This window comes from Physeter macrocephalus, chromosome 9 (genome assembly GCF_002837175.3).
Source record: "Physeter macrocephalus isolate SW-GA chromosome 9, ASM283717v5, whole genome shotgun sequence".
Taxonomy (NCBI): Eukaryota; Metazoa; Chordata; class Mammalia; order Artiodactyla; family Physeteridae; genus Physeter; species Physeter macrocephalus.
This window is the reverse complement of record NC_041222.1, coordinates 4,024,043-4,050,585: the sequence shown is the minus strand read 5'-3', so window position 1 is coordinate 4,050,585 and position 26,543 is coordinate 4,024,043. Positions and strand designations below refer to the sequence as shown.

General features: G+C 45.6%; 3 protein-coding genes across 4 annotated transcripts in view; 2 read left to right on the top strand and 1 right to left on the bottom strand.

The window, feature by feature from the left end:
* The first annotated feature begins 3,834 nt into the window (after positions 1-3,834).
* Positions 3,835-5,798, top strand: OR5C1 (olfactory receptor family 5 subfamily C member 1). The gene is given in 4 exon segments (XM_024126385.1): positions 3,835-4,495; positions 4,498-4,674; positions 4,677-4,732; positions 5,787-5,798. Coding segments are annotated over 4 exon segments (906 nt in total).
* A 684-nt stretch (positions 5,799-6,482) lies between these two features.
* LOC102988162 (olfactory receptor 1K1-like) lies at positions 6,483-7,432 on the top strand. The gene is given in 2 exon segments (XM_024126168.1): positions 6,483-7,092; positions 7,095-7,432. Coding segments are annotated over 2 exon segments (948 nt in total).
* An 11,532-nt stretch (positions 7,433-18,964) lies between these two features.
* The window catches only part of PDCL (phosducin like), a 15,423-nt gene continuing 7,844 nt past the window's right edge, over positions 18,965-26,543 (bottom strand). For both annotated transcript variants that reach the window (XM_028493552.1, XM_007128911.3), the window contains 2 exons: positions 22,595-22,776; positions 18,965-20,374 (listed from right to left, as the gene is read on the bottom strand). In XM_028493552.1, coding sequence (XP_028349353.1) covers positions 19,823-20,374; positions 22,595-22,776 — 734 coding nt within the window. In that variant the 3' untranslated portion in view covers positions 18,965-19,822. The remainder of the gene's footprint in view (positions 20,375-22,594; positions 22,777-26,543) is intronic.

Below are 26,543 nucleotides of genomic sequence, written 5' to 3'. Positions count from 1 at the left end.
TTGAAGTTTTGGGATCCTTGCACCCCCAAATTTCAAAGCAATTTAAAAGCCTTGAAGTTTCATTACCCCCATCTTACAGGTGAAGAAATGGAAAGGCACTCGAAGCAGCTCTGCTCCTCACTTTGTGAAGGTGAGTGGTGTTTGCTTTCCACGTGGACAGACAGAAATACACAAGGGGTTTGCCACCAACTGGGTTCTGGATGCAGAACTTCAGCTGGCAAGCTGACTTCATTCATGGAGACCATAGAGTTGGGTGGGGCTGGGACCCCAAAGTTTTCTACTCCTGGAGGCTGTCTGACCTCCACCAGTGTGACCCCACCAAGGAAGAGGGGAAGATCCCTAAAATTCTGTATCCCTAGGATAAAGGGAAGACTTAGGCATGGTCTCAAATGCTCAGTTAGGTGAGGGAGAACATCACTTAGGTAATTATAAAATGATGGAGTAGAGCTATAACATAGAGATTCCAGTAAGTGGGGTTCCAGAAACAAGAGGTTGGGTGGTTGGATGTTCAGATAAAGCTTCCGGGGAAAAAGTAATGATCCCTGAGCTGAGTCTTAAGATAAGGAGGATCAGCTCTGGATGTAGAGAAGAGGCAAAGAAGATGAAACCTTTGAAATGTCCTGGGACCCTTTAGCTAGGATCCTATCTCTGGTTGGAGCAGCCATCAGTGCATTTTGTATACATATACATAAAAATATATATTATTGTTTTGTGCTTTTTCTTCAATCTGTACATTTTCCCACAAATTATGCTTTTATCTCAATGTGGTTTTAAGATTTCTCCACGTTGATACATATAAGTTAAATCTATTCCTGTTTAACTCCCACGAGCCTATTGACATTGGCTAATGTTGGGCCATTATAAACAGTCCAGGAGTGCATGTCTCCTTGTGTACATGTGTGAGAGCTTTCAAAACACCAAGAAGCAGAATTACTAGGTGTTATGGACTGAATGTTTGTGTCCCTCCGAAACTTATATGTTGAAGCCCTAATCCCGAATGTAATGGTATTTGGAAGTGGGGCTTTTGGGAGGTAATTAGGTTTAGATAAAGTCCTAAGGGTGGGGCCCTCATGATGGAATTAGTGCCCTTATAAGAAGAGACTAGACAGCTTGTACTCTATCTCTCTCCACCACATAAGGATAAAGCAAGAAGGCATCCATCAGCAAGTCTAAAAGTGGGCCGTCACCAGAATCCAACCATGCTGGCCCCCTGATCTTGGACTTCCCAGCCTCCAGAACTGCAAGAAATAAATATCTGTTGTTTAAGCAACCCAGTCTATGGTGCTTTGTTGTAGCAGCCCAAGCAGACTAAGATACTAGGGTATACACATTTGTAGTTAACTGCCAAATTGTCCTCCAAATTTTCAATTTACACTTCCACCAGCAGAACCTCACCAACATATGATATAATCAGAAATTTTTTCATGCAAGTTGCACTTTACGAAGACCTTCATCATCCTCACCAGCCACAGGTAGGTCCCAAACATCTAAACTTCTCTTAAAGGAAGGAAAAAGAGCATTTACTCAGTTCCAGGTGCTGCACATTATTGCCTCTTAGAACCCTCCAACAGAGATATTACGTCTACCTTAGAATGAGAAAACAGTCTGAGAGAGGTGAAGTGACTTGCCTGAAGTTACACAGCAGAAAGTGGTGGAACCCAGACTTAAAACCAGGTCTGCATGCTGTTAATGTTCATATTCTTTTCACTGTTTTATACATTCGACTAATATTTATTGAGCACTGATTACATACCAGACCCTGGAGGTACAAAAATGAATCACAGGGCCATACTTAGCACATAGTAGGACTCAATAAACATTTGTTGAATGAATATTGAATCAAGGAGCTCAAAGCCCACAGGAGAGACGGACACATAAAAAATATGTGCAGTTGGGACTTCTCTGGCAGTCCAGTGGTTAAGACTTCACCTTCCAATGCAGGGGGTGTGGGTTCCATCCCTGGTCGGGAGCTAGGATCCCACATGCCTTGTGGCCAAAAAAACAAAACATAAAACAGAAGCAATATTGTAACAAATTCAATGAAGACTTAAAAAAAATGTGCAAAAGAATAATGAAATGCTGTGATGGATGTAAGCTCCAGTGCAGCCAGCACAAAGTAGAGAGAAGTTTATTTTCCTCTGAGTCATCTGAGTCACAAGGGAAGGCTTTACATCCGAGGTAGTTTTTGTCAAACACAAAAAGAGGAAATGAGTTCTAGGCAGAGGGAACAAGTGAAAAGGCACAGGAGTGTAAACCATGTTATATTTTCTGGAAATTACACTACTTCTGGTTGCCTTAAAGTTGCTCCCTTCTAGTATCAAGGCAAGGCATCTAGCTCAACTCAATTAACTGATCCTTCATTAAACGCCTGCTGTGTGCCAGGCTCTGTGTGAGATGCTTTATATGCATTATCTCATTGGATCCTTGAAACTTTTTCTTTCTCCCTACACAGATGAGAAAATTGAGCCTTGAGGAGGTGAAGAGTCCAGCCCTGGAATATATTCAAATCTTCTGTTCTTTCTACTTCTTGCCGTCTCCCCCAGAGGCCCACCACTGCTGCACTCTCCTTTCCCAGGTCTTACTCTAGTGGAAAGATGTCCTCCCAGCAAACCTCAAGACCCACAGCGAATAGTTACCCTTTGGATCAGGAGACTGTGCCCATTTCATTGCCTCTTTTCCTCCTTGGGAAACTGGAGAGGCGAATGCATATAGAGTCATGGAGTTTTCAATCCTTGTCCAGACACCAACTATTATCCTATTCATCATTCATGCATTTAACAAATTCAGGCAGACTTTGGAGATATTGTGGGTTCAGTTCCAGACAAATGCAATATAGCCAATATAGCAAAGCAAGTCACAGCAATGTTTTGGTTTCCCAGTGCATATAAAAGTTATGTTTACACTATACTGTAGTCTATTAAGTGTGCAATAACATTATGTCTAAAAAAAGCAGTGTACGTACCTTAATTTTAAAACACTTTATTGCTAAAAATGCTAATCATCATCTAAGTCTTCAGTGAATCATAATAGTAACATCAAAGATCACTGATCACAGATCACCATAAGAAATATAATAATGATGAAAAAGTTTGAAATATTGTGATTATTGCTGAACTGTGACACAGAGACATGAAGTGAACAAATGCTGTCAGAAAAATGGTGCCAGACTTCCCTGGTGCCCATGCTCCACATCAAGAGAAGCCACCACAACGAGAAGCCGGTGCACCACAACGAAGAATAGCCCCCGCTCGCCACAACCAGAGAAAGCCCATGCGCAGCAACAAAGACCCAACGCAGCCAAAATAAATAAATAAATAAATTTATTTTTTAAAAAAAGAAGAGGGCTTCCCTGGTGGCGCAGTGGTTGCGCGTCTGCCTGCGAGGCCCGCATACCAAAAAAAAAAAAAAAAAAAAAGAAGAAAAATGGTGCCAAAACCTTCAATTTGTAAAAAACAAAAACATAAGCAAAAAAACAAAACACCATCTGTGAAGCATGATAAAGCCAAGTGCAATAAAATGAGGTATGCCCGTATTCATTGAGCAATTACTATGTGCCAGGCAATATTCTCAGAATTGTGGATTCAAAATTGAATAAGACAGGCAAGATTCCTGCTCTCATGAAGGTTAAATGATAGTGATTTCTCAGCACTAAAAACACAGGTTTTGAGAGGTGATATGGCTTGTCCAAGGTCACACTGCTATTTTGTTACACAGTTAGGACTCACACCCAAGTCTGCCTGTCTCCCAGTACAAAGCGCTTTCTCACAGGTGATGGTCCTAACCTTTCCCTCACCTCCCTCCTGCTTTGTCTCTCCCCAGACTCTGTCCTGCAGGATGATGCCAGAGAACTTCACTTGGGCCAGGGGTGCCCCTACTGAGTTTATCCTCCTGGGCATCACAGATCGCTGGGACCTGTACCTGACCCTCTTCCTGATCTTCCTGCCCGTCTACCTGGTGAGCCTGCTGGGAAATGTGGGCATGGTGCTGCTAGTCTAGGTGGTCGCCCAGCTCCACACACCCATGTACTTCTTCCTGGCCAACCTCTCCCTGCTGGATGCCTGCTATTCCTCAGCCATCGGTCCCAAGATGCTCATGGACCAGCTATTGCCCTGCATCACCATCCCTTACGCAGCCTGTGCCCTCCAGATGTTTTTGTTTACGGGGCTGGCGGATGCCAAGTGTTGCCTGTTGACATCCATGGCCTATGACCGCGATGTGGCCATCGGAAACCCTCTTCTCTACACCACCGCCGTATCGCGGCGTCTGTGTCTGGTCTTGCTGGCAGCATCGGGCCTGGGTGGGGCAGTGAGTGCCGTGGTCCACACGACCTTCACCTTCCGCCTGAGCTTCTGCGGCTCTCGGGAGGTGAACAGCTTCCTCTGCGATATCCCTCCACTGCTGGCCATCTCCTGCAACGACACCAGTCTCAGTGAACTCCTCCTCTTCGTCGTCTGTGGCTTCATCCAGACAGCCACCGTGTTGGCTGTCGCCGTGTCCTCGGGTTCACTGCCGGAGCCGTGATCGGCATGCACTCGGCCAAGGGCCGGTGGCGAGCAGCCTCTACCTGTGGCTCCCACCTCACGGCCGTAGCCCTGCTTTACGGGACACTCATTTTCATGAACCTGCGCCCCAGCTCCAGCTACACCCTGGACATCGACAAGATGGCACCTGTGTTCTCACCCTTGTCATCCCAGCTCTCAACCCGCTCATCTACAGCCTCCACAACAAAGAGGTCAGGGAGGGCTTCCCTGGTGGCGCAGTGGTTGAGAGTCCGCCTGCCGATGCAGGGGACGCGGGTTCGTGCCCCGGTCCGGGAAGATCCCACACACCACGGAGCGGCTGGGCCCGTGAGCCATGGCCGCTGGGCCTGCGCGTCCGGAGCCTGTGCTCCGCAACGGGAGAGGCCCCAACAGTGAGAGGCCCGTGTACCGAAAAAAAAACCCAAAAACAAAGAGGTCAGGGAGGTGCTCAGAAGGAACTGGAAGCACTGCTGCTGTCCGAGGCCGGCGCACGAGTGCGAGGTCCGAGGGGCTGGTTAGGACTGACTCTGAAGAGATGAGGAGGGCTCTTCCCGGGCCCGGTCACTGTGGTAAAGGTGGAGGTTCCTCTGGCTGGGTGTCTCTTGTCATTGTTTGAGGGGGAGAAAAGGGGAGAAACTGAAGCGTTCAAAACATGGAAGTTCCTGCATGTCACCAGGTGCAGGAGCTAAGTTTATTTGCCACTTGAACTGAACTTCTAAGAGGATGATTCCCAGAAACACCAGATAAGAGCCGTATTGGCTGCAAGTGTTTCTAGATTTTTTTTTTTTTTTTTTTTTTTTTGCGGTACGCGGGCCTCTCACTGTTGTGGCCTCTCCCGTCGCGGAGCACAGGCTCCCGACGCGCAGGCTCAGCGGCCATGGCTCACGGGCCCAGCCGCTCCGTGGTGTGTGGGATCTTCCCGGACCGGCGCACGAACCCGCGTCCTCTGCATCAGCAGGCGGACTCTCAACCACTGCGCCACCAGGGAAACCCAACAATTGACAATTTGAGTATGCAGTGTGTTTGATATTAACTTGTGTATTAGTGAGATTTATCAGCAGGCGGACTCTCAACCACTGCGCCACCAGGGAAGCCCCTAGTGTTTCTAGATACTTGCTCTTCTGAGGCCCTTCATGACCAGTGAGTCTGCTTCCGCTCACCCTGACCCCAAGAGAACATCTTCAGTACCCACTCATGCCAAAGAATGGGATGGAATCTGGCGAGGCAAATATCTTTCTCTATTAGCCTGCATATTCCATCTCTCAGGACAATGGCTAAGCAGCACCAGAACATACATGAGCTCATTCCTAAAATCCTATAGTTGGGTTAGAATTTGACCAAGATTAATTTATTTCAGGCCTGTGATAGAGATTGGGAAAGGATCAGAACCCTGGTTATGGTTAGAATATGGTTAGCGTTCAGGTTATGGCTTCATGTTTGCATTTGGGTGCTGTAGGTTTACATTCATTTCAATATATGTGTGCCCTTAATGTTTGGAATTTTTATTTCTTTGATAAGTTCCTTGCTTCCATCTGGGTTTTCTTTTCCACTCTGACTTTCCTGAAATAAATGCCCATTGGTCAAATCTCTCCCTGATTTTGATCCTCTCTTTCTTTGATCTTTTCTTTTGTGTTTTCTTCCTTCTCTGGTCCACATCCTGGGCAATGTTTTTGTTCTGTTTTTGCTTCAAATCACAAAGTATCCAAGTTGGAAGCAGCCTTCAAGGTCACCTGGTTCAGCTCCCTTACTTTACTGATGGGGAACCTAAGGCCTGGAAAGGAAGAAGATTCAGGGAGGAAAAATGATTTGCACATTCTGTCTGACTCCAAACCCATGATTTCCCTCATGGCCAGAAGGCCTTGAGCAACTTAGTGGCCCTTCACCCTTTTCCTTTGACACTGGGGAGATGACTCAGCAGTAGAAAGGAACCCCTGGGGTCCCAGACAAAGAAGCAGCCCAGTCATGGATGCTGCCAGTGAGACTTCAGAAGGAACCCCATTCACCCTACTAGGACTAACAACAAATCCTGGACAGCAGCGGCCTCTCTTTGTCCTATCTTTGGTCCTGTATGTGGCGGGCATCCTGGGTAATGGACTCATTGTGGCCGTCATCCGAGCCAGTCCAACCCTTCATGCACCCATGTACTTCCTGGTGGCCCATCTGTCCTTTGCTGACCTCTGCTTTACCTCCGTCACTGTACCCAAGATGCTGGCCAACCTGATGGCCCATGACTGCTCCATCTCCCTGGCTGGCTGCCTGACCCAAATGTACTTCTTCTTCGCCCTGGGTGTAACTGACAGCTGCCTCCTGGCCGCCGTGGCCTCTGACCGCTACGTGGCCATCCGGCACCCCCTCCACTATGCCACGAGGACGTCCCAGGCTGTGTGCACAGCCCTGGTGGGGACTGCGTGGCTCGTGTGCCATGTCCACTCCCTCCTGCATATCCTGCTTATGGCCCACCTGTCCTTCTGTGCCTCCCACCAAGTGCCCCACTTCTTCTGTGACCACCAGCCTCTCTTAAGGCTCTCGTGCTCCGACACCCACCACATCCGGGTCCTCATCTTCCCCGAGGGTGCGCGGTGGTGGTCACTCCCTTCCTGCTCATTCTTGCCTCCTACGGGGCCATCGCAGCTGCGGTGCTCCAGCTGCCCTCAGCCACGGGGAAGCTCCGGGCTGTGTCCACCTGTGGCTCCCACCTGGCCATGGTGGGCCTCTTCTACGGGACAGTCATTGCAGTCTACTTCCAGCCCATGGCCCGGTATGAGGCCGAGCGGGGCCGAGTGGCCAGCATCATGTACACTGTCGTCACGTCTATGCTGAACCCTGTCATCTACAGCCTCCGGAATCGCGATGTGCAGGGGGTGCTCAGAGCCCTTTGCACTCGGCACAGGATCTCAGCTGGTGACTCCTGAGGCCTGGACCCCACTAAGGACAGACTGCATCTCCCACAGTGACACTCATGAATGCAACCATCCGCTCTGTGCTTTGTCCAAAACCGTAAAAATGGAGATCCCTTTCCGAGCGCTACCGTAAAGCAGATCCTTGCCCGATCTGATTTTATTCCACAACAACCAGGGAAGCAGATTTTATGACCCAGTTTCATAGATAAGGAAACTGGGGCTCAAAGTTAGATTTGACCTTCTTAAGTTTACACCATTTTTAGGTGGCAAAACCTGGGCCCTTTCGGCCACATCATGCCCTCTTCTAACAGTCACTCCCAGGCATTTGGGGAGCGTGCTACCATTTTCTGCTGCAGAGGGCTTAAAGCTATATGGGAGGCTATGCCACGCAGGTCTTGCTCTGGGGAATTGGCACTTTGTTTTCCATCACATCACCGTGTTTTCTCAAAACACTGACTTCTTCTCAACTGTCCGAGACAGAGACAAAAATTCACATACCCATGTGTCAGGGGTTGACCTCACCTAGTGAACCCAGTTTGGCACATAGGAGGCACTCTGGGACTCTGAGATGAATGAATGACTGTATTTTTTATGTTCATGAGTACTTAGAAGCTGTCCATTTGTCTAACCCTTTGTTCTTGTACTTGTTTGCTATGATGCTGCCCGTTCAGCTACCCCTGGCATTCTGTACTAGGAGCATGCTTTAGGCATGCACCATAAATCAATAAATTGAATTAAATTAAGCAAGGCAGAGAAGCGACGGGGCACAGGTATTAGGGGCAGATGGAAGAGGTAATTTTTTAAGTTTTTATAGTATGTCAGCACTTCACTTTTTTTTTTTTAATTTTTATTTTTTGGCCACGTGGCATGTGGGATCTTAGTTCCCTGACCAGGGTTCGAACCCACACGCCCCGCATTGGAAGCGTGGAGTCTTAACCACTGGACTGCCAGGGAAGTCCCTGCACTTCACTTGTTTTTACCCACAAAAAGCGTGGGTGCTTTTATTGCCACTTTACGAGTGAGGAAACGGAGGCTCGAAGATGCTGAGTTAGTCAGTAGCAGAGCCCGAGCAAGCTCTTCTGTTCCTCAGCCCTCTCAGGTGTATCTTCACAGGGCCCCATAGAATTCAGGCCCCGGGTTTGGGAGCCTCAGTGGAAGAACTTGCAGGAGGAAACCCCAGACCAGGGCAGGTGTACTGTCTCAGGTGAGGACCCGTTTTGGGGTCTGAAAGGCCCTCACAGTGTGCCCAAATTTTTACCAAACAGGTTTACGAAGCAGGAGCTTTTCTGTCCGTCTTTCCCAGAAATCTGTACCCACTCCGGCACCCCAGCCTGCCTCCCCTCCCCACCCCCCTTTCTAGAGAGGAGGAGGGCTGCAGAGGTCCTAGGGCTGGGTTAGCTGTCCCTCCCAGCTCCCGCTAAGGAGCCTGCCACCACCTGGCCCGGGAACTGCTATCCTACGCTGTTTACGTCTGAAAGGAAACTTAAAGGTCTTTAGACCAGTGGCTTTAGAAAACAAAACAAAACAGAAAACCACAACTCTTTTCTTCAATGAAATCTTACCCAGAAACATACTATCCAAAACGAAGGGGGAAAAGCTGTACAGTGTAGATGGAACAAGGGTCAGAGGCCTGGAGCCCATCTTCTCAGCCTCCCCGATGCTCTTCCTCACTGCCCTGAGGGGCCCCTGATCTAAGCCAACCCCTTCACTTGATAAATGGGGAAACTGAGACCCAGAGTGGTTAAGGGACCTGCCCGGGTCACACAGAGTCAATGGCTCGGCCCGCCAGCACCCCGTCGCTTGGTCCTGCAATAACATGAGACCATCCCTTCCCGGTCCACCTTCCTTCCACCCGCACCCGCAGGCCCAGGCTGATGCCAGATCCTTGCTACTCTATCAATAGTCCCACAACTGCTTCCTCTCTCCGCCTCTCTAAAGTTTCACAAACACACTGGTCGTGATGCTTATCACCCATTCAAAACCTGTACCATCAGCCCCGCCCTATGGCGTAATGTGGGTCATCTCCTGGCCATCAGGGACCTTGCCTGAGTTCTCTCTGTGTCTCTAGAGCCTGGACAGAGAATATGCATGTGCTATGCTGTCACCTTGTCTGTCCTCTGGTCTCCTTCCAGGTGATATTTCTGTGTAAGGGGAAAGGGGCCCTCTGGGGCTCAGGGGATGGTCAATGCGTCTTTCTTCTGGGCTGCCAGCCTTGACTTGGTCATCCTGCTCAGATGTCAACCCACAAAAGAGGCCACAGCTCTGCAGGGGTGGTCCCCACCACCCACGTTGTAGCACAGCCTGGCTTCTGCCCTTGGCCTCTGACCAGGGCACGCGGTCTCCGCCCCAGCATGGTCAGTGCCTTCTACAGGATGAGACTGTGACCAGCATCACAAGTGCTCTCAGGTCTCACGACGGCCCAGGGAGAAATCCCCACTTTGCATGTAGGGAAACTGAGGCTCGGAGAAGAAAGGAGGCTTGTCCTGGTTTGCTCCACCAGCCAATTTAAGCCCCAGTTCTCCTGACTCTCAGTATCATGCTCTCTCTACCACACCACAAACCGTCACTCAATTCAAGTTAATAAATAGTTATTGACCATCTTCTATGTGCCAGGCGCTGGGCTAGATGATGCCTGATCAGTTTCAGACCCCCAGTAAGACAGGCAAGAGAGGGGAATGGTGGGCACATAAATAGCCTCAGTTACCAGGCCTACGCGTCCCCGGGCCATTTCCATCCCACCCCCACCTAGATCTGGCCTCTTGTTTTACTTCAGGAAGCCCTAAAAAAATGATACTGACCTGGAGACAAGAAGAGGAATCCTTCCCCCATCCCCAGTCAAGAAAAACCACTAAAGAGTTCATAAACCCACAGAAGAATTATCCCTGCATCTTTTTCACATGAATAATTTTTAACACCTTAAGCAAAGGTATGCAAATGATTGACTCACTTCCAAGCGGTTCCCTTGGAAGAGATGACACTTATCCCAGGGAGGCTGCTTCAGCTCCAGGGAATCTGCAGTCCCTCTTCAGAAGGACTTTGAGCTGCACAAGGAAATCTGCTTCTCTTCACCCACCACATTCCCTGACGTTGTCCTGAAATGACTTCTCACCAGTTCAGAATCAATCTAGCCTACCCTCCCAGCATTGATGTCACCAACCCTTCAGTTTATTCTGATAATATGTAGCAATAGGAACCACGTCATCCAGAAAAAATAAACAATTACATTTCAAGAAAAGAATTTGAGTCTGCCTTTCCAGCCTCGTTTCTAATGCAATCTTTCTGCATTATAAAGTTTCAGCCTTCATTCCAGAGGTTCAGCAATTGGAGAGATCTTAGTAGTGAAAGAGGCTCTGATCATAAATGCTAAATTGATTACTCCTAAGGGGACCAAAAAAATTTCTATAACCCAAGTCTTCTTTCATGCAAGGGCTGCCACAGGGAAAATGCAGCCATTAGACGTGAAAATTAAAACATAAAGACTCTTTCTCATTGTGAAAATGACTGCTTTGAAATACTAGGAACGGATCAATATTCCAAGAAGCTGTTTATCAGCAAGCGATTTAGCTCACTCTGAACCAGGGGTGCTTCCCTAACTTACTCTTTTCATGTCTCCTTTGTCCTGTTTTCTCTGCTCCCTTTACCCTGATGTGCCTGCCCTGTTTTCTCTTTTTTGTTGCTTGTGTTCCTACTTCCTTCCCTTTTTGCTCTCTCTCTCTCTCTCTCTCTCTCCCTCCCTCTCTCTCTCTCTCTCTCTCCCTCCCTCCCTCCCTCCTTGTCCTGTTTTCTCTGCTCCCTTTACCCTGACGTGCCTGCCCTGTTTTCTCTTTTTTGTTGCTTGTGTTCCTACTTCCTTCCCTTTTTGCTCTCTCTCTCTCTCTCTCTCTCTCCCTCCCTCTCTCTCTCTCTCTCTCTCTCTCTCTCTCTCTCTCTCTCCCTCTCTGTTATGATTACATACTGGGCACTAGGGCTTATAGACAGTCCTTGCCCTCACATACATAACTGCAATGCAGATTATAGAAGCATCAAAGAGGGAGCAATGACTGGAGATTGGGAGTCATTGAAGGGAGAGTTGAGGATTCTGATAGCTGACATTAATAGCTCCAGTTAACCCATCCCCGAATCCTTGGCCACATAACTTTGCCTTCCATCTCTGACTCTGGGTTCAGCCATCCAACTTGCTTTGGCCAATAAGATATTAGGAGGCATGACACAGGCATTAAAAGAAGCTAAGGTATTGGGCTTGTTCTCTTGTGTTTCTCTCTTTGTCATGAGAAGGACACGCTCAGCTAGCCCACTGGTCGCTAGCAGAGAATAAAACACACACAGAGCAGAGCTGCTCCAGTCAAGGTGACCCAGGCAAGACCAGCGCAGAACAGAGTCCCCAGCTGACCTGCAAACACAAGAAAAAGCCCAGGCTGTCCTATTGACACTGGAGTGAAAATATTAAGCCACTGAGTTTTGGGAGTGATGTGTCACACAGTAGCAGCAAGCCAATGAAGCTGCCATAACCGTTTCTGATACCTGCTTCTGTCTCCAGCGGAGCACATCCCGGCCCCTTCAATGCCCTGAGGACTGAGCTGTCAATGCACACTTGCTTTCTCTCTTTGCTTTTGGGCATTTACATTCTTGTTCTGAGTATGTTTCTGCCCTGAAGGCTCTGCCAATCTACCGAGGATTCTTTGAGGGAATTAGTCATGTCTTTCCATTTGAGAAGGAGCGCCTGGAAGTAAGAGCCACTCCTCCCCCTTTCAGATCTCATAACGAGATCAATTTTTTATTTGTAGAGTCAGGGTCATCTCTTGGTTGCCTTCTTGGGGGGACTTTGTAATCACTGCCAGGCTCAGATTCAACCTACCCTGGAACATTTTCAGCTCTTCCCTCCTGGGAAGGGAAATGGAAATTGGCAAAGGCTGGAAGGATAAAATGAGCACAATTGATCGAGTCAGCCTATCTGGCAAGTAGCCAGACCCCACACATAGACGAACACCACCATCCCACCCCTTCCTCTCTCTAGGAAACACAGAACAACTGAGAGCTGCTGAACCCACGACCAAGACCATCACCACACATATCACGAAATCAAATGACCACAGACCTCGGAAACCACAATGACAAGGTAGGAAGTTTACTAAATATAGACCAGATTTGGTGCTGGTGGCTTTGCACTCATCGTATCATTTGATCCTCATAAAAATCTGTGCAGCACACATTATTATGCTCATTTGACAGATGAGGAAATCGCAGCTCAGGGAGGTAACTTGCCCAAGGCTCCAAACTAGAAAGTGGTAGAATCATTATTTGAGCACAGATCTGTCTCTGGGCTGAAACGAAAAATAGTAAAAGCCCTCCCCTCACCCGCTTCTTATCCAAATCTACTGACCATGCATCAGACTCACATGGCACGCTTATTAAAATGCACATTCTACTCTCCACTCCCAAACTTTCTGAATCAGTAGGGCCTGGGTGAGGGCTGGGACTGCGTTTTTGTTTTTGTTTTTGTTTGGCTGCATTGGGTCTTCGTTGCTGCGTGCCGCAGGCTTTCTCTCGTTGCGGTGAGTGCGGGCTGCTCTTCGTTGCGGTGCGCAGGCTTCTCATTGTGGTGGCTTCTCTTGTTGCGGAGCATGGGCTCTAGGTGCACAGGCTTCAGTAGTTGTGGCACACGGGCTCAGTAGTTGTGGCTCGCAGGCTTACTTGCTCCACGGCATGTGGGATCTTCCCCGACAAGGGCTCGAACCCCTGCCCCCTGCATTGGCAAGCAGATTCTTAACGACTGCGCCACCAGGGATGGGACTGAGTTTTGAATAAACACCCTAAGTGATTTTGATGCAGGTGGTCTGCGGGGCACACCAATAGAATCACTGACCTAAATCATGTAAAACTTGAGATTGTCAAAAGGGATATGGCATCCCTGCTTTTAAAAAGTCTGAACTGGTTGGGAAGTGTTCAGAGGTGACACGAAGGCTGTAGGAAATATACAACTCTGGAAAACATGGACAGTTATGATGAACACTGGAGAGAAGAGGTTTCTGTGACGTCTACTGTTGGAGGACGCAGAGGAAACGAAAAGTACCCACTAAACTGAGAAGGCGTCTTGAGACCGAAAAACGAGGCAGGCAGTTCCAAACATTTAACACAGTTTATTGTAGGGTAACTTACTCACAGGGTGGGATCGGGCAGAAAATGATCCAGAAGCATTGGAAGCTGAACCCAGCACCACCAAAGGGCCATTAGGACAATTTATAGTTAACCTAGGGCATGGGAGTAGGTGCTTGGAAACAGGATATGCATTCCTAAGTTAAGATTTATAAATGAGTAATTAGCTACATGGGTGCTGGGAACACATCAGGGAAGCTTTTCATCATTGTTTGGGGACTAACAGAGCGTAGAGGCTACCTGGTCCTAATGATTATTAAACAATATCTATTACATCCAAAGCCCTTGACGACAGAGAAGCGATTCACTGCACAGTAGAGCCCTGGGTAGGGTCGGCGGAAGGACAGGAGAAACTGTAAGTGCCCACGATGGTATCGGTTCTGCTAACAGCCATACGCTTGCCAACTCTCCTTTAAAATAAGTTTGAGGTATCGTACTTCTCTCTTCTCTATTGAATTTGTAGAAATTACCGGGATTCAGTGTCTTAGTCAGCTTTGGCTACTATGACAAAATACCATAGAGTGGGTGGCTTAAATAGTGGACATTTATTTCTCACTGTTCCTGAGGCTGGAAATCTAAGATCAAGGTGGCATCAGCTTTGGTTTCTGGTGGAAGCTCTCTTCCTGCTCTGGTGCCTTTTCCTCTTCCTATAAGGACACCAGTCGTTTCAGATTAGGGCCTCACCCTTATGACCTCATTCTACCTTAATTACCTCCTGAAAGGCCCTGTCTCCAACTACGGTCACATTTGGGGGGTGGTTAGGGCTTTAGGGTGGGCATGATTCAGTCCATAACACCAACCATTGGACAGGCACCCCTCATCTCTTTCCAGAAGTCTTTCTGGGTGAACATTATTAAAGCCTGTTCATAGGAAAGGCTGCCAAACAGTACTAAGATCCTGACTCCTGAACTCCAAGTTCTGGGTTTAAGTCCTGACTCTACTATTTACTAGATGATTGACCTTGGGCAAATTGCTTAACTATAAAATGAGGGTAATATCTCTCAGGGGTTGTTACAAGAATTATCTAAGAAAATACATACCAACTGCTTAGAGCAATGACCTGGCACAAAGTAAGTCAAAATACATGGTGGTCACACATCACCACAAGCAGAGGAGACAGAGACAAGAAGTCATCGGGATTGGGATTTGGACACAAGCGCTGTGCTCTGACCTGAGGTCCTTGGGACTCTGGACTTGGGACTGGTGGGTGTCCGCTGCTTTCCTCTTCTCTTCCTGGCCAGACTTTCCCTCAGCCTGAACTGAGCATAACATGAAAGTTAAGTGTATGTATGTTTATTCATGAAACTATATTTGTTTTTTTTCATTACTCATTAATAAAGCATGTGAATGTGGTACTTTCTGGGTCTCTTTCCTAAAAACAAATTCTCTAAAATGATTCGGGGACTTCCTGGTGGCCTAGTGGTTAGGATTCTGGGCTTTCACTGCCACGCCCAAGTTCAGTCCCTGGTCGGGGAACTTAGATCCCGCAGGCCCGTGGAGCAGAACCCCAAAAGAAAGAAAGAAAATAAGTAAATAAAATGATTCGTATATGGTGCTAGACATCACCCACAGGTCCCAAAGTCTGTGGCTCTGCTGATTTAACAGCACACACACAAGAAATTCGTTCCCTCTCCTCTGCTGCCACCATGTGGTCATATCGGTTATAACCAGCATTTCCACAGGCTTTGGCAGGGCTGGGAGCTTATTAACTTGAATTTGTTATCTGGGTCTCAGTGAGCATAGGTAGTACACCTCTGATTAAAAACATATAACACTTGACATATATACACTAATGTGTATAAAATGTATAACTAATAAAAAAGATAAAATAAACTAAAATAAATAAAAATGCTGCTGGGAAAAAAAAAACATATAACATGTCTGGAAAAGCTACATAACAGATAGTCTTCTACCTTATTGTGGTGAATTCCAGGCTACTCCAGCCTTGGAAATCTTCCCCATTTATGCAGCAAACATTCACTTATGTCAACTCAGATCAGAGACTTGAAATGATGAGACACACTCCCTGTCCCCAAAGACTTCACAGTCTAATGTGTAAACAAATACTCGGGCAACCACACATGCTGAAGATGGGGTTACCCTACGGGAAAGGAAGACAAAGGTCATTCAAGTCACCGGGACTTTCACATCTCACAACTAAGGAAAAAGTTTACATTTTTCATTAAATTAAACCAAATATCAATACAGAATGATAGCGTGACGGCAACAGTAGATTCTTTAAAATTCATTGATTCATAAAATTTGAGAGCTCACTTGTCTTAAAAAATCATCTAATGCCACCTCTCATCTTACAAGTGGGGAAACTGAGGCCCTGGGAGAGGAAGAGACTTATCCTAGGGCACACAGCTGGTCAGGGAGAGGGCTAGAGTTCACGTTCACTGTACTCCCGATCGTTGCCACCCATAGCCGCACGTGGGTGACAGTGTGGGCGGGGGGTATAAAGGGACTTTGGGAGGAAGGACCTTTGTGGAGTCATGGAGGAAAGGGGGATGCCTCGGGGGTACATTGCAGGTCACACCCACAGTCCAGACGGAAGAGGTTCTGACATGAAACACAGGCCAGCCTAGGAGACCCAGGTCTCCACCCAGCTTCACTCCTTTTTCTCTCATTAAAATTCTCTCCCTGTTTTTCCTGCTCCAACCTGTTCTCTCCACTACCTTTTTTCTAATTGATCATTTTATTGACATTTGATCATTGTGCTTTCTCCACCAAGAACTAGCAGGCATCATGGAAATAGTATAAATTTTGGAACTACACTGACCTGATTTTAAACCCTGCCCTGTCCACTAGCTATGCAACTTGGAATAGTTACCTAACTCTGCTAAGTCTTAGTTTCTTCATCTTTGAAAAGTTACTACTTCTTATCTTGAAAGGATGTGGCCTTCAATGAGCCCATATATTCATTATTAAACACTCAATAATTCTTACCAAGCACGAAGCCCAGTTGTGGGCACTGGGGATGATAAAAACAGCACTTATAAAAAAAAAAAAAAAAAAAAAGAAAGAAAAGGCACTTCCCTGGTGGTCCAGCAGTTAAGACTCTGCACTCCCAATGCAGGGGGCCCAGGTTCGATCCCTGGTTAGGGAACTAGATAGATCCCGCGTGCCGCAACTAAGACCCAGTGCAGCCAAATAAATAAATATTTTTTAAAATAATAAAAATAAAGACAGCAGTTATTTGAAGGCTGTGTTCTAGGTATTTTACATGAATTATGTTACTCATTTCCACTCCTCGGATGAGGAAACTGAGGTATGGAGGAGTTCAGATATCTTGCCCACAAAGCTGTAAATGTCAGCCTATTCCCAGCGTGAATAGAAGTTATACCATACACATGGAGGAAAATAAAGTCCATGCCTTCATGGAACTTTCATTGCAGAAGAAAGTGAAATCTGGAAAACTACTGAGACAGTTTGTAATAGACAAATATTAGTTTCTTGGTCCCTCCCCCAAGTCTATGACCAAAAAGGAGGATCACATAAACAAAGAGGAAGAGAAGTGATCTGAATGCTGTCCTATTTTTAACTCCTCCCTTCTCTTACTCAAATAAAAAAGGAAACCAACAGCAGTGAGCCCTTGTTTTGTGAGAGCTGCTGTCACTCCCCTCAACCCACAGGTTGGTGATGCTCAAACTTGGACCAGCCTCAGAATCACTTAGAGGGCTTGTGAAAAGTGTGCCGAGCCACTCCCAGAATTTCCGATGCAGTAGGTCTGGGGTGAAGCCTGAGACTTTGCATTTCTAACAAGTGCCCCAGTGTATCTCATGCTGCTGTTCTTGAACTACACATGGAGAACCACTGAACAACCCATGAAGTACTGTTGTTCCCATTGCCAAGGCAAGGAAACTGAGTTTCAGGAAGGCTAGGTGCGCCTCAACGGAAGCTCCACCACCAGTGAGAAACAGACAGTATTTGATCTGACTCCAAGGCCCGTGCTGTTTGCACTGCCCCTGAGTTGGAGTTTTAACACTCTAAGATGTCCCCATTCCATGTCTGTTCACTTTATCCTAGAATTTCTGCTCTTGAAAGGCGAAGTCAAGGTTCTGGGGGAGCATAATATCAATATATTTTCATCTCCAATGAGAACCAGTAGATGGCTTGTAAAAGACTTTAAAATGTTTCTGTCCATTACCCAATAATTCCTCTTCTAGAAATCTATACTAAGAGAATGATCCAAAATATAGCCCAAAATACAAAGTGTTTTAGCAAAAAGCTAGGAATCTAAATATCCAATATTAAGGGTCTGGTTAAATAAAGTATGGCATATCCAAGGGATGGAATATTATCAGGCCGTTAAAAATTATTTATTTAGAATTTTTATAACATGTCGAAGCATTTATGATATAATATTAAACAAAACACAGAACTAAATTCAAAAGGCTCTCAATGTATTAAAAATATTGAAAAAACTGGACGAAAATAAAAACACTGACAACAGCTGTCTCTGCCTCTAATAATTTTCTATACTTTCCACACACTTTCTACAATGAGTTTTTTAAATTAAAAAACCATGCACTTTCTTTTTGTTGATTAACTACAAGAGATACTGTCATGACCCTTCTACAGTTAGTCAATTCCTAAATAGCCAGGAAAAGCAAAACTGAACTTTAAAGCTAACATTTAATTACAGATTACATTTTCCCTGGCCCTACAATGTACATATTTTAAAGTAAAAAACATGAGGAAAAAACTCAAAAGACAATCATTATTATAAACACACAGAAAGAAGACCAGAAAGATACCGGTAAAAATGATTAACAGGGATTATTTTTGGTTGGTGGAATTACAAGGCTTTTAAATCTTTTCAGCTTAACAATTTTTGTTACATTTTCTACAATGAACATCAATTACTTCTGTAATAAAAAGTCTTTGCTGTTTTCAAGAGACAACCACCAAGCAAATTACAGCACACCTATACAACGGTATAAATAGCCACTTTAAAATGTTGTAGGGGCTTCCCTGGTGGCGCAGTGGTTGAGAGTCCGCCTGCCGATGCAGGGGATACGGGTTCGTGCCCCGGTCCGGGAAGATCCCACATGCCGCGGAGCGGCTGGGCCCGTGAGCCGTGGCCGCTGAGCCTGCGCGTCCGGAGCCTGTGCTCCGCAACAGGAGAGGCCACGACAGTGAGAGGCCCGCGTACAGAAAAAAAAAAAAAAAAATGTTGTAAAAGAGTATTTAATAACATGGAAAAACGTTTGCTATATTAGCTGACCATACTATAAAACAGTATGTTCAGAATGATCCCACTATTTTGTTTAATAAGCAAACAAAATGTCTGTGTACACAAAGAAAACACCTTGGAAAGAAATATCCCAAAATATTAATAGTGTTTTACCCTAGGTGGCAGGATTAGAGATTATTCTAATTTTCTTATTTTTGCTTCTGTATTTTCTGTATTCTATTGAATATTAACTTTTCCAATATGCAAAAAAGTTTTAACAAAAGCTACATGAAACCAAAAAATTACCTTGTTAAATAAAAAAGAAACAGAGAAAACGATGAGCAGGGGTATCTTAATTGAAAGATCTTCCTTTAAAAAGGCTTCCCAGCTCTATCTCAGCTCTAATTTTCAAGCCAAGCTGGTCTTTCAGCATCAAGAGGGCAGTCCATCTCGATCCTTCCTCTATTGTAGACTTTAATGCTTGAGCAGGATATCGACTCTGGTGACAAAGGTCACCCCCCTCTTGATGGGGCAAACATACATGGTCTGGAACCTTTAAACAAGACCCTGGGAGAGAATACGGTCTAGGGGGAAAAAATTTAACTGTCTTCTAAGACTATGAGTCTGATTATAAGTAAATATAATTTACAATCATTTGATGAAGGAAATGTATTACTTATGTTGCAAATAACACACTAACTACAGAATTATATTCCCGGACCTGGCAGAGACCTCTGAGATCATCTGAAGACAATTTCCAGGACACTGTCTTCAGGATGCTATGTAAATACTGACTGGAAACAATAACAGAGATGTCATGCTAGAGAATCTTAAGTAAACAGTTCAAAAGCCTGGCTTCCTGTTTATACAATGTTAGGTCACTTTATGGATAGCCACAAGGTGATTCAGCATTCTGATTTGATAGAAGAATTTCTTGACTTGACATATCATAAAAGGGACTACAAAGAACAGCAGAAAAGCCAGAAGACACAGAAAAGAACGAAAATAAACACACGGACGTGTGTCTTCCAGCCCAAACGATGAGAAATGTATGCCACTAGCCCAGCCATTCAGTCTATTTCCAAATCGCTATCCTCGCTGTGGCAGGTGGCTGAGTTACGCACGGAGGTTAGCAACAAGACTTCCTTTTCTGGGAGCAATCCAAACTCCTGGAGGAAAGCTTCAAGGTCCACCGCAAAGAAATCTTCCCCCAGCTGGTCAGTGACACGGACAAAGTTGCCAATCAGCTCGCCCCCCTTGTAGATGAGCAGGGCAGGAAGGGCGTTCCTGGTGAAGCGACTGCTGGCCCCGATCACCGAGCTCTTCACCCGGCAGAACTTGACGGCTGGGTACTCCGCAGCCAGGCAGATCATGCAACCGTTCATGGCTTCGGTCCCGGGGATGCCGTCCTCGAAAATATGGACCACGATGAGGGTGCTCTTCTGCTCTTTGTCAATCATGTCCAGAAACCCCTCTCCACTGGGGATTTCAAAAACTTGCTTGAACTGGGGCCCCTGGTGGAGCTGCTGCCGCATCTCTTCCATCCTCTGCTTCCGGTACTGCTGCAGGAACTCCTCGTCGTCTTGGTCCTCATTCACCCTGGCAAAGTCCTTCAGAGTCATCTGCGGGAGGACCAGCAAGTGAGCGTAAGAAACATAAACCCAACAGTGACATGGGTGACACAAGATGTATGAGGTACCACACTAATACTCTAGATGCGTTATACCTCACTGACATCTTCTGACAACCCCATTGGGAAGGGACTTTTATTACCCCCACTTTACAAATGAGGTTCTGAGACTTGAGATTATCTGTATAAGTTCACATAGGTAGCAAGTATAAGACCAGGATTCAAACTAGATTTTTTAAAAAAACCCAGGCTTTCAACTACTGTGTCATAGTGCCTCTCCATCCAGACAGGCAGCATCAGATAACATCACTTCGTGAGCTTTTGTCTTTTTGTCAGTCCTGACAATGGATTAATTATTTTATCCACTGTTTTGTTTTTGTTGAAAAGACAACAGGACATTAAGGAACCTGAACACTCATAATCCCTGCCCTGCACCACCCTCCTTGCCCCCCACACCAAAACATATAGCCACACACATTCTAAAAATCTATTCTTCTTTTTATTACCAGTCACATGCTAAAACCATTTCTGCTTTTATAACAGCAGCTGTGGGTGTACCAATTAAGCTATAGCCTGCTTTTGCCACTTAGCACTATTATATCATAAATTATTCCTCATGCTTCCAAACATGTTTTATAAAATTATACATAATGTGGCCTATTTTGCTTAGCCACTCCCCTACTTCTGGCATTCAGGCAGTTTCCAGTTCTGTCTCACTGCAACAACCCAGCAGGACTGCTCCATGTGATCATGTGCTCTGTGGCTTTGTCTGGTCTCCACCGCAGCACAAGGAAGCACTGTGAGCCGTGGGCATGTCGTCCTGAAGCCAGCTTCCATTACAAAAGCACTCTCCCTCTCCTGCCCTGGTGCAGCAAGACATCCCTGCTCCTGTGATGAAGCCCAGCTCTGCCTACCCTGGCACAGATGAGAGGGTGGCGACTGGGAGGCCACACCAGATCAGGACACGTGTTGTTACTGCATCACAGCCAGCGCCGTTCTTCTTCCCCTCTCACTGCTCCCCCACCAGAGCAGTTCTTTCTGACCTGTTATGGTCTTGCTTGAGTCTAATGCCCTGAAATCATCCTCCTGGTCAAGGCAAACTCCTCACTTAATCCTCTTGTCTGCTCCCCGACCCCAGCGGGTATTTCCAGCCAAGAGCTGCTTTGGGCCACAGCCAAATGATTTCAGGCACTTCTAGACATCCATCCGTGGTCAGAGAGCACGGTGGGGAATAAAGGATCCTTTTGAAGAACGCTTTGGGAAGGTAAGAGAGAGTCAGGGACCTTGTTCCAAATATCTTCCACAGTGTCTGCCTGCTTCTACTGTATTGCTTCACTAAAATAAATTCTCATGAATAGGCTTCAGGTGAAACAGAACAACATCATGGAAAGAACAGGAAAATCTGGGTTAGAATCCTAGTTCCTATTAGCATTTCTTAATTGCACTGCCCTGAGCAAGCCCCCTCCCGCCTCTCAGCTTTGGTTTCACCATCTGTAAAATGGGGATAATATCTCCCAATCTCAGAGGTTAATTTCTGGCTCAAGGTAAGACCTCGAGAAAGGACAGGAAACTCACATTTCCTGAGCACTTTCAACAGGCCTGTGATGGGCACTGTATCGAGAGACTGACCTCATTTAACCAACGACAAACCAGAGTCAGAGTGGAAGAGAAATCCCCACAGTTACTAGTGGCACAGCTGAGATTCAAACCCAGGTGTGGCCAAGCTATCACTGTACTTTCTCCTGCACTGCACCACTTCTTAATATCTTTTTAAAATTTATGTAATTAATTAATTTATTTATTTTTGGCTGCATTGAGTCTTCGTTGCTGCACAGCTTTCTCTAGTTGCAGTGAGTGGGGGCTACTCTTCACTGCGGTGCACGGGCTTCTGATTGCGGTGGCTTCTCTTGTTGCAGAACACGGGCTCTAGGCGCGAGGGCTTCAGCAGTTGTGGCCCATGGGCTCAGTATTTGTGGCACATGGGCTCAGTAGTTGTGGCACATGGGCTTAGCTGCTCCACGGCATGTGGGATCTTCCCGGACCAGGGCTCGAACCCGTGTGCCCTGCAGTGGCAGGCGGATTCTTAACCGCTGCGCCACCTGGGAAGCCCTGCACCGCTTCTTGGAGGCCAGATCAAACCCCTCCGCCTCTTGAATCACTAACCCCAGCAGCCAGGGCAGCCTCTGAGAAAGGCCTGGGCGCTTCTAATTACCTTCCCACTGATCTTCTCCTGGAGCTCCTTCTGCCTCCGCTGCTCCTCCTCTTCGTCCAGATGGGACCTGCAGCTCACAGACAGCTTCTTGATCAGCTTCTCCATCTCCCGGCACTGCTCCTCCCGCTGCTCCGTCTCCAGCTGTTTGAAGCGGCGCCAGTCGTTGATCACACCTTTTGGACCTGAGGTGGGGTGAATGTGGAGGTGACCAAGGACGAGTGAGGGATTATGGGCCAGCGCACATCTGTCTAAAGCTGGCTCCATCGACACCACAGTGACATTCACACAGGGCAGCGTGGTCTACACGCAACCATGTCCAAGGCCGCCGGTTTGCAAATTAAAGGGCCATGCGAAGGCCCAACGTTAGGAGATGCGTGAAATAAATTCAGATTCATCTACTCAAAGGAAAACAAAGTGACTCTTAGAAAGAATGAGGCAGCTATATGTTCCCTGCCATGAAAAGTGTCCAAACTATTAGATAAAAAAAAAAAAAGCAAAATGCAGAACAGTATCATGGTATGATCCTTCAATTTTTAGAAAAAGAACTATATGTCCATGTATAAATATTTACAGATATTTGTATATGTGCATGTACATTTGTATGTCCACAGAAAAATAGGTAAACTGTTAACGGTGGTTGTCTCTAGGCAGTGAAATCTAAGGGGACTGGTGAGAGAGAACTTTTACTTTTTTCTTATTATGTTTCTGTATTATCTGACATTTTTTAACAAGATTGTGGCAGGTTGTTCTGTTAGTCAAGCTACCCCCAAGCCCCCCTGTCCCCATGCTATATAGCCCTGCCCCTTACCACATGACTTGCAATACCTCCTGTGGGATGAGAACATTTATCCCCAGCCCACTGATATGGGGCTTGCCCATGTGACTTGCTGTGGCCAATGGATTCTGGGCAAAAACGCAACGAGTCACTACATGTTTCCAACAGCCCTCTCTTGCTCTCTATTCTTGGTCATGAGAACAGCATGTCCCAGACAGGGGCTGCTCCTTCAGCCTAGTTCCTGGATGATAGGACATACAAAGCAGAAGCGGGGCAGCTGCTGACCACAACAGGCAACATGTAACATGATTGAGAAATAAACCTTTGCTGTCACGAGCCACTGAGACTAGGAGGTCATCTGCTACCACAGACAAAAATATAAACATCTGTATAAAGAAAACTTTAAAATGCTGCCAAGAAACACTACAAAAGACCTGAATAAATGGAGCAATGCCATATTCCTGGCTAGGAAGATGCAACAGCACAAGGGTACCAATTATCCCCAGATTAATCCATATATTTAACGCGTTTCTGATGAAAGTATGTGATTACACACACGTGCCTGCTCCTGAATTTGCAGTGGAAAAATAAGAAAGCAAAAGTTAAGAAAATAATAATAAAAATAGAAGGGTATTGTATGTGGGGGGACCAGACCTACCAGATACTAAAACATATTATAACACGATACTTGAAAACAGTGTGATAGGGGCTTCCCTGGTGGCGCAGTGGTTGAGGGTCCGCCTGCTGATGCAGGGGATACGGGTTCGTGCCCCGGTCCAGGAGGATCCCACATGCCACGGAGCGGCTGGGCCCGTGAGCCATGGCCGATGGGCCTGTGTGTCCAGAGCCTGTGCTCCGCAGCAGGAGAGGCCTCAACAGTGAGAGGCCCGCGTACCGCAAAAAAAAAAAACAAAAAAAAAAAACAGAGTGTGATATAGCACAGTAAAAGACAATCAGTGGAAGACACTACAAAGTACGGCTAAAGATGCAAATATAAGCAGAAATTCAGTACGTGATAAAACTGACATTTCAAAACAATGGAGAAAAGATGGTTTATTCAATAAATGATGCTGAAACAACTGGGCAGCAATCCAAAAAAAATTAAGTTGGAGTCCTACCACATACCTTGCACCAAAATGAATTCCAGATAAATCGTTGTGTTAAAAAAAAAAAATCATAAAAATGCTAAAAAAAAAGGCATGGGACTGTCTTTTTATAATACTAGAGTGAAGAAAGGCCTTTTACATAAGAAACAAAACTAAGAAACTATAAAATAATGCTTTCAAGCACATAACAATAAAAAAAACTTTCTGCCAGAATAAGAACAAAAGCCAAGAGTCAAACAATAAACTGGTAGAAATATTTGTAACTCACACCACAGATTAATTTCCTTAATATATAGCTCCCTAAGAAGAAAAAGACCAACTACCCAATTTCAAAAATGAGCAAAGGATATGAATACAACCCTTAAAATTATGAAAAGAGGCTCAACATCACTCCTAAAAAGATAGAAAATAAAACTACGGTGAGTTGCCATTTGCCATCCATGAGGATGGTAAAGTTCAAAAAGTCTGATAACATAGTAGAAGGTCACATATATGGGGAAATATCACACTCCTGCTTAAACTATAAACCAGTAGCAACTCAACTGACAGCAATTTGGAAATAATAAAATGTAAAAGTGTAAATATGCCATTTCTCGGAATTTATACTACCAATATACTCATACCCATGATTTAGGTGATATCAAAAACCTATCAATTTGAGAAGCTGGATTCAAACGCAGGCAAGTCTGTTTTAATCATCAGCATGTTGCTATGCATACATATTCATATTGTGCAGTGAAATGGCTAGAACCACACACAGTGAAATGGTAACATTAGGTTATCTCTGGACGTGGGGCTGGAATTAGAAGTGATCACGACCCACCACCAGTCCCTCCCATCAGGAAACTTACACAAGCCTCTTAGATAGCCTCATGCACCAGAGGGCAGACAGCAGAAGCAAGAAGAACTACAGTCCTGCAGCCTGTGGAACAAAAACCACATTCACAGAAAGATAAACAAGATGAAAAGGCAGAAGGCTATGTACCAGATAAAGGAACAAGATAAAACCCCAGAAAAACAACTAAATGAAGTGGAGATAGGCAACCTTCCAGAAAAAGAATTCAGAATAATGATAGTGAAGGTGATGCAGGACCTCGGAAAAAGAATGGAGGCAAAGATCAAGAAAATGCAAGAAATGTTTAACAAAGACCTAGAAGAATTAATGAACAAACACACAAAGATGAACAATACAATAACTGAAATGAAAACTACACCAGAAGGAATCAATAGCAGAATAACAGGCAGAAGAATGGATAAGTGACTGGAAGACAGAATGGTAATTCACTGCTGAGGAAGAGAATAAAGAAAAAAGAATGAAAAGAAATGAAGACAGCTTAAGAGACCTCTGGGACAACATTAAACACAACAACATTTCCATTATAGGGGTCCAAGAAGGAGAAGAGAGAGAGAAAGGACCCAAGAAAATATTTGAAGAGATTATAGTCGAAAACTTCCCTAACATGGGAAAGGAAATAGCCACCCAAGTCCAGGAAGCGCAGAGAGTCCCATACAGGATAAACCCAAGGAGAAACATGCTGAGGCACACAGTAATCAAATTGGCAAAAATTAAAGACAAAGAAAAATTATTGAAAGCTGCAAGGGAAAAACGACAAATAACATAGAAGGGAACTCCCATAAGGTTAACAGATCATCTTTCAGCAGAAGGTCTACAAGCCAGAAGGGAGTGGCATGATATACTTAAAGTGATGAAAGGGAAGAACCTACAACCAAGATTACTTTACCCGGCAAGGATCTCATTCAGATTCGATGGAGAAATCAAAAGCTTTACAGGCAAGCGAAAGCTAAGAGAATTCAGCACCACCAAACCAGCTCTACAACAAATGCTAAAGGAACTTCTCTAAGTGGGGAACACAAGAGAAGAAAAGGGCCTAAAAAACAAACCCCAAACAGTTAAGTAAATGGTCATAGGAACATACATATTGATAATTACCTTAAATGTGAATGGATTAAATGCTCCAACCAAAAGACACAGGCTCACTGAATGGATACAAAAACAAGACCCATATATATGCTGTCTACAAGAGACCCACTTCAGAACTAGGGACAC